Source organism: Phocoena sinus, chromosome 6 (assembly GCF_008692025.1).
Source record: "Phocoena sinus isolate mPhoSin1 chromosome 6, mPhoSin1.pri, whole genome shotgun sequence".
NCBI lineage: Eukaryota > Metazoa > Chordata > Mammalia > Artiodactyla > Phocoenidae > Phocoena > Phocoena sinus.
In genome coordinates this window covers 7,671,553-7,682,044 of record NC_045768.1, presented here as the reverse complement: position 1 = coordinate 7,682,044, position 10,492 = coordinate 7,671,553, and the positions used below count along the sequence as shown (strand labels likewise).

The following is a 10,492-nucleotide window of genomic DNA, read 5'->3' as shown; positions in this document are numbered from 1 at the left end:
GCAGAGAGAGGGGAGGGAGCCCTTGTGCCTGCCAGACGTGCAGAGCTCTGGGCAGTGTCCGCTCCCCACCTTCTGCCCCTGGTCTTTGCACAATCCTGACCAGCGGGGAAAGGGGCAGAAACCTTGCCAGGTGTTTCAGCAGGAGTGCTGGCAAATGCCTCAGCCTTCCCGGATATGGCAAAATATGAATGACTCCACCCTGGGAGGGGCCACGAGGCAGGTGGACCATACATAGGGCTGCCCAGGCAGCCTCCGCACTCACTCCCCCCCTCAGCTGCTGTAGGGAACGCCAGCCTGCTCAGCCCTGAAGCCATGCCCCTAGGTCTCCTGTGGCTGGGCCTCAGCCTGCTGGGGGCCCTGCACACCCAAGCCCAGGATTCCACCCCCAAGCTGATCCCAGCCCCACCTCTCTTCAGGGTCCCGCTGCAGCCCAACTTCCAGCCTGACCAGGTAAGGGCCCTGGAGAGAGAGCTGTAGGGGTGCCCAGGGAAGAGTGCAGGCAGAGGGGAAGACAGGTGAAGAGTCCTAGCAGACAGGTAAAGGCAGGACGCCCAGGCTTCAGCTTAGCCTGCCCTGGCTCCCCCGACGGAAGCCACGCTCCATTGTCCCACACCGACCCCAAACTTGCTGACAAGAGGATCACCTGGGCAGACCTTCCCAGGTCCAGTCTCTCTCCCATAATTGCTGTAGTCCATGCGTGGTGGGGACACCTTTAGTCCCTCTGCGTGAGGAGGAAACTGAGGCACAGGGAGGCCAGCTGGCCACCCTGCCCAGGGTCGCCCCTTCCCTGCCATCCTCAGGGCTCCCTCCTGGCCTGGCTGCCTCCGGCTCCCACTGGCTTCATCAGTGCGGGAACTGAATGCCCAGTCCCAGGCTCTGCTGCTTAGCTACTGGTTCAGGGCCTGGTTCAGGGCAGGGGCCCTAGGGTCGTTCGTGGGCTCTGCCTATTACAGCCCCCTGTAGTTCCAGGGGAAGTGGTACATCGTAGGCTTGGCAGGGAATGCACTGAAGAAGGAAAAACAAGGCCAGTTTAAGATGTACGCCACCATCTACGAGCTGAAAGAAGACCGCAGCTACAATGTCACCTCCACCCTGCTCAGGTGAGAGCTGCCACCTTCTTGGGGAAAGTGGGGGAGACCTGAGGGGCTGCTTGAGGGTCTAGCGGCAGACTGATGTCACAGTCAAGGGCTGACCGAAGGTGAGAGACAGTCATTCATCCTTCTGCTCAGCACCGGATTCAGATATTTGTTCATTTCTTCCCTCATTAGATCAGCATTTATTGGTCACTTCAGAGCAGACACACAGAGGGTGCTGGGGATGAACACAGTCATTCAGAAAACAAGACAGAGACAGCCTGGAACCCCCCCGCCCCCCGCCACCCAGGGCTTCATCAAGGGCTTACAGGGAGGTAGCCTCTGGAACTGGGCCTTGAACGAGCCACCTGCCTCGGAAGGAGGCGTGAGGCGTCCACGGCAGGGGCTGGTGATCCTGAGTCAGAGAGAAGCACTCCTTCAGGAAGCAGCCATCGTACAGCTGTTCTGAGCAGCAGCTGAGTGGCTTGGCAGGGGGGCAGCCCTCACACTGCCAGGGGCCTCAGGCACCAGCACAGAAGCGATCTGGTGAGGAGTGGGTCTGAGCAGGGTCCCTCTGGGGGTGGTGGAGAGAGAAATGGTAGGGTGCCAAGGTTCGCCCAGCCCCTATGAGTCTCTGGCTCCGGCACCCAGGGGGATTGAGGCTGGAGCATCTGTGGAGCAAGAAGCAGAAGAAGGATGGGTCTGGGGAGATCATCTCTGGAATACCAGGAGACAGGGTGGGACTCAGGTCAGGGTTGGCCCAGGAGCTAGAGGAGTCCTTGGCAGGGATCAGACTGGAACCTTGGAGGGCGGATCCCCCAGGAGAGGTTACAGACAGGGAAGCAGCAGAGGGTAGATAGGAGCAGGGATAAATGCCTGGGGTTGGGGGTAGGGGGACAGTGTGTAGGGAAGGCCACTGAGGGGAGACAGCCCTAAAGAGGAAAGGACAGTGGGTGCTGGAGGGAGGGTCTGAGCAGGGTCAGATGTCCCAGGGCAGACCAGGCAGTGACAGACAGGGGTAGGCTTAGAGGGGAAGACCTAGGCCCATCTCAGCTGGGTGGGGTAGGGACAGCCTGCTGTGGTGGGGATGGACTGTCTTGGGCTGGGCCAGGCCAGGGGCATCAGAGTCCCACCCCCTCCAGCTGCAGCCCTGGCCCCCACCTCGTCCAGCCCAAGGAGTCCAAGCCTGTGTCCACTCCGGTCTCACTCACCCATCTCTCCCTCCCACAGGGACGAGCGCTGTGACCACTGGATCAGAACTTTTGTCCCAAGTTCCCGGCCCGGCCAGTTCACCCTGGGCAATATTAAGGGTGAGTTCTGAATGAGGCGGGCCCTGGGGTTGGGCTTCGGGGGGGGCAGGGTCCTCCAGGAAGGGGCGCAGACCTCCCTGCCCGTCCACACAGATGCTGTTCTGCGAGAGAAGCCCCTGCAGATGGGCCGGGGAGAAAGGAACGGCTTCCTCCTCCCAGCCTGGGCAGGCTGACCCCTCGCCGTCCTCCCCGCAGGCTTCCCCGGGGTGCAGAGCTATACTGTGCGAGTGGCAACTACCAACTACAACCAGTTTGCCATAGTGTACTTCAAGAAGGTTTACAAGAACCAGGAGTACTTCAAGACGACCCTCTACGGTGGGTCTTCCCCACCGCCTCGGGGACCCGGCTCCCACTGTCAGGGGAGAGGCCCACGCCAACCCAGCCCCCCAAGGTCCTCTGCAGTATCAGCTTGCAGTCCCTGTGGGCGGCCAGGGAGGGAGGTCCTTCTGCAGACCCTCCATGAGGAAGGGATCAGAGGCCTTGTTCACGCATTCAACGATATTTATGGAGTATTTGCCGGCCACTCACTGGCCATCTGGCCACAGGGAGGACCAAGGAGCTGACCCCTCAACTGAAGGAGAACTTCATCCGCTTCGCCAAATCCCTGGGCCTCACAGATGAGTACATCCTCTTCCCTGTTCCAATCGGTAATGACCAGATGGGGAGAGGAAGAGGGGATGTGGGGACTACCCAGGCCTGATGCTGCCCCACCAGGGAAAGGGGGGAGGAGGGGCTCGGTCCTCTACTCAGTCACTGGAGCCCCTGGGAGCCACTTTGGGTTCAGGAAGACCCTGCCCCACCCAAGGATCCGTGGGGCACCCGGGGATCTGGGCCCCAAGGGTTCCTCCCTGACAGATGAGAATTTCAGGCCCAGGTCCAAATTCCCCCAGCCTCCCTGCTCCAGGCCACTTCCCCGACACCCCAGGCCCTACCATCCTAGACCACTTCCTCCTCACACCGCCTCGTCCGGGGCCACCTTCCCCCTCGCCTTGAGGCCGGCTCACCACTGACTTGAAAAGTGCCCTTGTCTTCAGGTGGCCTGGACTGGGCAGGGGGCTCCAGCTAGGCCACTCAGGGAGCCACTGGCTCCCCAAAGCTGAAGGGCTGCCAGGGTCAGCAGGTAAACAGGCAGGAGGCCTCCTCTGCGGAACGGGAGTCCCCCAGGTCTGCTCGTCCTCAGGCCCTTCTCCCAATCCCCTGTCCCAGCCCCCCAGCCCTGAAGGGAACCCCCAGATACGCCTTTGCTGGGCCAGGCTGGGGCCTAGGGTGCCCAGGGGCAGTGCAGGGGTCCCAGTGGGCAGGGGTCATACATACACACACCTGCCCATTCTGACAGACTCTCTCCCCCACAGACAAGTGCATCGATGACCAGTGAGGGCGCAGTGAGTATGGCTGGGGAGGGGGCTGATGGGAGCCAGGGTGCAGGCCTGCCTTTGCCCCCCCCCCCTCCCCCCCCCCCCGCCCAGGACTGCTGTTGTCTCTACTTCCCCGTCTCCCTCTCAGGTGCCTCCTGTCTCTCTGCTCCCATCGCCCTCCTGTCAGCCTTTGCTCGGCTTGGTGCCCAGCTGTCCCCACCAGCCCAGACACCGGTGACAGGAGAGAGTCCAGAGACCCTTCTCATGTCACTGCCCACCAGCTGCTCTCTGAAGCCCCACCTTGCCTGCTAAATAAACACATGCTCCGGTCCCCAATCTGTGCTCCTTGACCCCTGGGCCACCTGGGAAGAGGACAGGCAAAGGATGGGCTCACATTAGCATCACTCCTGGATCCCCCTGTGGTCCTCAGCAAGTGATGGCGGCCACAGAACCCATGGCCAGCTATGGCTGGACACTTCCTAGCTCTCCACCCACCCCCACCCCACCCCCAGGCCCATCCCTGCCTTTGAGGGATGCCTGGTCCAACAGAAACACTGATGGGGCCACACCTCATTCCCACACTCGATCACCTGCAGTGGGTGCCACAGCAGAGGCCCAGCCAGGGCTGGGGAGCCGGATGGGGGCTGCGAGGGCTGAGGTGCTGTCACCCCCAACTCACCAGGACTCCTGTGGATGCTGGAAGACAGCAGCCAGGGCAGGAGGGGTGCACAGTGGGTGGGGCAGAGGCATGCCCAGCTTGAGGGTCGCCAGCAGTGGTCCCCTGCCCCTAGGGGGTGGCAGTGTCCATGCTGACCCCATTCAGCATCTCGTCCTCACCCACACCTCTCCTCTATGATGACCTCCAGACCACCAGGGGCAGAGCCGGGGATGGCAGGGAGGGGAATACGCTACCAGGAATTCAGATTCCAGGAGACTCGAGGGCTCCAGACCTCTCCAGGAATGGCCCAGGTGCTGTCTGACACCTGTTCCATCCATGGGCCTAGTACCTTTTTTTTTTGGCAGAAAATTTCAACTTTATTTGGCCAATGTGTCCAGTTCCAGGTAGTGGGAAGAAATAATAGAAATATTGTGGTTGCCCCAGGTGGTGGGAAGTAAGTGGATGCCTGGCTGGAGGAGGGCAGCTGGGGGGATGGGAGGAAGGGTACCCACCCATTATAGTCAAGGAGAGTCAGCTGACCTGGGTGAGGGGTTTTCACTGCAATCCTTCCTGCACTGGTTCAGCGTGGACCTCGCCTCCACTCAACCTGCTTCAAAAAGAAGGTGGGGCTGCCGTTATCCAAGTCAGTGGTGGCTCACGTTCCTCAGTGAAACGGTAAGGCAGCTCCCGGGACAGAGAGGATCCCTTCCCATTGTCATCATCGGGGAACATGGCTCGGTCTGACCGCCACCCAGGGATGGCCTGCTCTCAGGAACTACCAGTGTGAGACCAGCACCAGGCTGCAGCAGCCATGTGGCCTCCTCCAGGAGGCCCAGCTACAGGAGTCCCAGTAAGTGAGCCCCTCTCCCCTGGATATGGGCCTCACTCAGCGGTATCCCTGGCCAAGATTACACCTCTGGTTCCAGCTCAGGAGCGACACTTTCCGGCTGTGTAACTTTGGGCAGGGCCCCCTTTCCCAGCTGGTAAAAAGGATGGGGTATGACGGCAGCTGGGCAGACTATCCCGGAGCCTTCCTTGACTGACAGCCACAAGCTGCACTCTGCTGACCGTGACTCTCAAGTAGGCTGTGAACGGATATCTTCCCTACACACTGGGGGCCTCAGAAACAACTCGTCTCAGATTTCTCCCATGCAGAGGCGCCGGCTAGCTTACCCGCAGGTCCCCAGCAGCAGGATGGGGCAGAGTCGGGGGGTCCCAGGCTGCCCTGCCCTTGTGCCGGGTTGCTCGACCTGAGGGCCGAGCCCCCGCCGCCTAAGATTCTCATGGGGTGGTCCAACCCTAAGATTCTCACGGGGTGGTCCAACCCGGCCGCCGGGAGAGGGGAGGGCCCGGGGACCGGCGGAAGTGGGCGGAGCTCGACTGTGAGGCAGGGTGTGGGCGGGGCTCGAGTGTGGGGGCGGAGTCTCACTGACGGGAGGGGACGGGGTCCTGGCGGCGGGGCAGGGCGGAGCTCTGGCTGCCGGGCTCCGCCTTGGGGGCGGGGTCCCGGCCTACTGGGCGCGTTCCGCCGCGGCGTTCCGCCCTTCCGGCCCCGAGTTCCATCCACCGCCTCCCTCTTCCGCCCAGCGCCGGTTGTCGGCGCGACCGTTGCCGCGATCAGTCGTCGCGCTGCCCTTGCGGCTCCCGAGCCCACAATGTCGGGCCCCAACGGGGACCTGGGCATGCCGGTGGAGGCGGGCGCGGAAGGCGAGGACGACGGCTTCGAGGAAGCAGGTGACCCAGGGGGGCTGCTGAAACGACTTTGCTTTCTCTGGGGTGCCCTCCTGGGAAGGGGAATCGGGGCCGGGATAGGGACCGGGAAGGAACCGCAGAGCCCTCCCATCCCCCCGCCCCAGGGTGGTTCCGGAGCAGCAAGCGCCCTCCGGGGGTTTGGGACGAGCACCTGCGAGCGGGTCCCTGGAAACCGCAGCCTTCGAGAACTGTGGGCGACAGGCCCCGTTTTACAGATGGGGAAACTGAGGCCGCTTCAGGTCACTCGCCCTTTGGGATTGGGATTTGCTCCAGACACTTCTTTCAGCCCATGTGGAGATGGAGACTCCTAAGGGGCCGGGGCCGGGAGTGGACCGTCTTGGCTTGGCAGGAGGGGCTATTTGGGTGGGCGTGCCGCCATGCTGAGTCAGCAACCCCAGGCACCTTTGCTGGTGTGGCCTGGAGACCTGGCGAATGTGACTTGCTTACAAAGCGGCCTGTTGCCTACACAGCACTGCAGGGGGTGGGGGTGGGGGGGAAGGAGAGAGAACCATCAGCTCCCTTCTCCCCTTCTGCAGCCTCAGTTTCCCCATCTGTAAAATAACAATAATGGTTAGTGTCTCCCGCATTGAGATGTATCAGGATTAAATGAGAAAGTGAATGGAAAATAGTAGACTTCAAGCATGCAAGTGTTCTGTAAGTGGTTATTATTCCCTTTAGTGTAATCAAATTTAGTTTATTAACTCAGAGGGCAGGACTTAGTAAATGTGGGGTAAGTTTGGAGTCTGCTTTTGGTTTTGTTTTGGGTAACAGCTTTGTTGAGCTGTAATTCACACACTGTCCAATTTACGCATTGAAACTGTGCGATTCAGTGGGTTTTAGGATATTCACAGAGTTGTGCAACCGTCACCACAAGAGTTTTAAAGCACCTCATCACTCAAGGTCTGCATTTAATAAAGAGGTAGAGTAAGTGGGGTAAGTGGTGGGCTGCCCGGTTTGCCTGGGGCACTGCTGGTGAACAAAGGCCAAGTGTGGTAATCACGCTGGCAGCTGTGCTGGGGGCATCTGGAAGGGTCTCCCAGGAGTCACACTGAGTGGAAGTTGGCAGATTCACAGGACTTAGGGCATTGGGGAGGAGGGTGTCCCTGATGGAAGGCAAAAACTTGGAACCGGGAGGTACCCGTGACACTTGACGCAGACAAAGCCTAGCCCCAGTAGCGGAGAGAGCTGCCTCCCCCGTCTTTCTCCCCACTTGTGTCTCTTGACCGGAATGTGAAATGTTGATAATCGCGACCATCTACTAAGTGCTTGCTGTGGCCAGACCCTGAGCTCTTGATATATGTATTTGAATCTTCACAGTAACCCAGTTCTCATTCCCTTTTTCCAGAAAGGCGTAGTAACTTGCTGGGATGGGGCAGAGCTGGGACTGAAACCCAAGTGCCCCTGCTCCCCAAGTCTGAATCTTGGCTCTGCCACCAACCAGCTGGAGGACCCTAGACAGGTCTCTTCCTTCTTGGGCCTCGGTTTCCCCATTTGTACCACAAGGGAGTTGGACTCCAGGATCCAGCAGAGGCTTTCCAGGACTCTGTCCTCTGTGAGTTAGGACAACTCTGGGCAATGGGTACCCTTCCCCCAGAATGCAGACACATTTGCACCCTTATCCCAGACACTCTCCTCTAGCCTTGGTCGTTTCCACACACCACCAGCCGCTTCCCCTTTGTCCCAAGCTGGCAGCTGAGTGTATCCGAGTCATGCGCTGGCTCAGAACTGGGTCCCGCAGTGGGCACAGGCCCGGACCTTGGGTCCTAGCGGACATTGTGTGGCTGAGAGAGGCAGGTCAGGAGTGTCTGTGGAGGAGGGAGTGATGGTTTCTGGTGGAGACCAGGGAAGGATTCTTGGAAGAGGAGGCATTTGGAGCTGGTCCTTGAGCGGCTGAGGCATTCTGGATGGCAGGGGCAGTTAAGGAAAGGCAGAAAGCCTGGAAAGTCATCCATTCATTCATTCATCCATTCATTCATTCAACAGATGCTTACTGTGTGACACTGAGGGCACTGGGGAAACAGCAGTGAACACATTCCACCTCTCACACAGCGCTCACTGTAGTCTGGTGGGGGAGACAGACTAGCACACAGTCACAGCAGCCGAGCCGGAGGTGGGGGCCGTGGAGGTGTGAGAGGGCAAGGGGATCAGGAATAGAGGCCCGATCAGGCTGGAGCGTGGGAGGGCTCCCTGTGGCAACATCCACGCTGACACTTGAAGGATGAGTGGGGCTCATCCAGGAGGAGAGTAGGGAAGGAAGACAGAAGGAGGACACAGCACATTCCAGGCGGAGGCCACAGCATGTTCGAGCGGCCTGAGGTGGGCAAAGGCTGGTGTGAGAGAGGAAAGGAAAAGGCAGGGGAGGTGGGGCTAGAGAAGGGGGCAGGGCCTTGGAGTCTGCTAGGAGCTAGGGCAGGGGAGTCAGAAGGGCTGGAGAGGAGGGCCTGCCTGGGGACAGAGGCCGTGACTGCCTGGCTCAGGAGCATGGGCTCTGGCCTCTAGGCAGCTGATGCAGGAAGTAGAGAGGAGACCTGGCACCTGGCAGGAATTCCCGGGCAGGACACTGTCTGGCTAACCTCCCTGTGACCAACCTAACCCTAGAAAAAGCTGGTACACTAAGGTATTTCTCCAAAGCTTTTCCTCCTTTGATATCCAGCCATTTTCCAGTTGGTGACAGTGAGCCTCAGGAAGGAGTAGGGACTTGCCCAAAGCTCTTTAGAGGCAGGCTGGGGGACAGTGGCGGGGGAGGGGGCGGCGGGGGCGGGGTGTGTGCCTGTGATCCCTGAGGAGATATGGGACCTTGACTCTCTTTCCCCTTCCTCCCAGAATACGCTGCTATCAACTCCATGTTGGACCAGATCAACTCCTGTCTGGACCACCTGGAGGAGAAGAATGACCACCTCCATGCCCGCCTCCAGGAGCTGCTTGAATCCAACCGGCAGACGCGCCTTGAGTTCCAGCAGCAGCTCGGGGAGGCCCCCAGCGATGCCAGCCCCTAGGCTCTGGGAGCCCCTGGCCAGGCTCTGGCCTGAGCACTCACTACCTGGCTTAGATACCTTCTCAAGGGCTGGCCTACAGGTTTTCCGGGGCAGGGGGAGGCGGTGTCTGCCGGCCTAGGCCATTCTTCTGGTACTTCACTTGGCGTACCTAGGCCCGCCCCACCTCCCGGCACCCCCTCCTCAGGGCTTCCTCCCCACTGCTGGCCAGGTGTGGGCCAGCGACCCACCCACCTTGCCTGTCTGCCCAACTCCTGGACGCTCCCCACGCTGCCCAGGCCTTGAGCGTCCACATTAAACTGGTCTCCAACACCACTGCGCCTCCTCTCTCCTCTGTATCCCGGGATGAGGACCCCAGTGGCCGCCAGAGGTAAACAGGCCAGTGGAGGCATCCCAGGCATAGATCACACACCGGCTCATAGGCATGGTGGTGGGGCCGGGCTTCTTGGCCTTCTTGTATTTCTGGACACAGAGGTGCAGGTGAGGTCAGGGCTTCCTCCCCACCGGGTGTGCTCCTGGCCAGCGGCTGCTTCCCCAGCCCAGCTGAGACAGCATCAGCCATGCTGTGTGACCCTGTGTGATGTGCTCAGCTTCTCTGGGTTCTAGGGCCTTTCACTAAGACAACCAACACCAGGACATGCTGTGCAATATGTATAAAATAGATAAGAACCTGCTGTGTAAAAATAAATAAAATTCAAAAAAAATAAAGACATGCTGCGCAACCTTGGGTTCCACCCTCTTTCTCCTGGCCTCAGTCTCTCCAGCTGGCCAATAATAGGGCTGGTCTGGTTATCTTGTCTCTAAGGGTCTTTCCAAATGGGGAAGTGGAACTAAAGAGCCAGCTCAGCCTGGGCCCCACTCACTAATGATTCATCATAAGGTCTCCTGACAAGAAGGGTGGGGTCCCCGCTAATGAACATGAACTTGGAACCAGAGGGCCTGAGCAGTGAGGGCCCCCACTCCTGCCCTTCAGCTTCCGTAGGGTCCAGCTGGGAGAGGCCAGGACAGGGGTCCAGAGTTCAGGCTCGGGGTCAAATCCTGGCCACTCACCAGATATATGACCTTCAGCAGGCACCTGACCTTGCTAGGCCTCAGTTTCTTCATCTGGGATAATGGGATAATTTGGGGATAACAAGACCTACCTCCTAGGGGCGCTGTGAAGATTAAATGAGATCTTACTTGAAGGTAGTACCTTCCTAGCCTGGGTACATTATTAAGAGGGAAACTGAGGCTCAGGAGGTGAAACACCTCATAATCCCAGAGTCCCTGGTTAGGGAGCCTGTCTTCAGCTTTCCAGTTCTGCCACCACACTACCCGCAGGGGCTGGGTGCTGACTGAGAGCTAGCTGGGG

At 59.6% G+C, this 10,492-nt stretch overlaps 2 protein-coding genes and 1 long non-coding RNA gene across 4 annotated transcripts; 2 read left to right on the top strand and 1 right to left on the bottom strand.

Annotated features, from left to right (window-relative positions):
- The first annotated feature begins 247 nt into the window (after positions 1 to 247).
- On the top strand, positions 248 to 4,069 carry LCN2 (lipocalin 2). Its single transcript, XM_032634637.1, has 7 exons — positions 248 to 450; positions 964 to 1,100; positions 2,304 to 2,383; positions 2,579 to 2,698; positions 2,929 to 3,030; positions 3,736 to 3,765; positions 3,887 to 4,069. Exons 1-6 carry the CDS (start codon positions 313 to 315, stop codon positions 3,756 to 3,758), a joined length of 600 nt encoding a protein of 199 aa, XP_032490528.1. The 5' UTR covers positions 248 to 312; the 3' UTR covers positions 3,759 to 3,765; positions 3,887 to 4,069.
- LOC116755332 lies at positions 1,122 to 5,743 on the bottom strand. Of its 2 annotated transcripts, XR_004350330.1 has the most exons (4): positions 5,570 to 5,743; positions 4,937 to 5,006; positions 1,403 to 1,744; positions 1,122 to 1,311 (listed from the first exon to the last, which is right to left on the bottom strand). It is a non-coding gene; the product is annotated as an uncharacterized LOC116755332 (long non-coding RNA). The 2 variants fall into 2 exon arrangements; XR_004350329.1 differs by having other exon boundaries at positions 1,122 to 1,744.
- A 173-nt stretch (positions 5,744 to 5,916) lies between these two features.
- Positions 5,917 to 9,875, top strand: C6H9orf16 (chromosome 6 C9orf16 homolog). Its single transcript, XM_032634638.1, has 2 exons — positions 5,917 to 6,130; positions 8,972 to 9,875. Exons 1-2 carry the CDS (start codon positions 6,052 to 6,054, stop codon positions 9,142 to 9,144), a joined length of 252 nt encoding a protein of 83 aa, XP_032490529.1. The 5' UTR covers positions 5,917 to 6,051; the 3' UTR covers positions 9,145 to 9,875.
- The last annotated feature ends 617 nt before the right edge of the window (positions 9,876 to 10,492 follow it).

Coding starts and splice junctions, on each gene's coding strand:
- LCN2 (XM_032634637.1), top strand. CDS start 313: ATGCCCCTAGGTCTCCTGTGGCTGGGCCTCAGCCTGCTGGGGGCCCTG. Junction 1,101..2,303: donor GTCACCTCCACCCTGCTCAG/GTGAGAGCTGCC, acceptor TCCCTCCCACAG/GGACGAGCGCTGTGACCACT. Junction 3,031..3,735: donor CCTCTTCCCTGTTCCAATCG/GTAATGACCAGA, acceptor TCTCCCCCACAG/ACAAGTGCATCGATGACCAG.
- C6H9orf16 (XM_032634638.1), top strand. CDS start 6,052: ATGTCGGGCCCCAACGGGGACCTGGGCATGCCGGTGGAGGCGGGCGCG. Junction 6,131..8,971: donor CGACGGCTTCGAGGAAGCAG/GTGACCCAGGGG, acceptor CCTTCCTCCCAG/AATACGCTGCTATCAACTCC.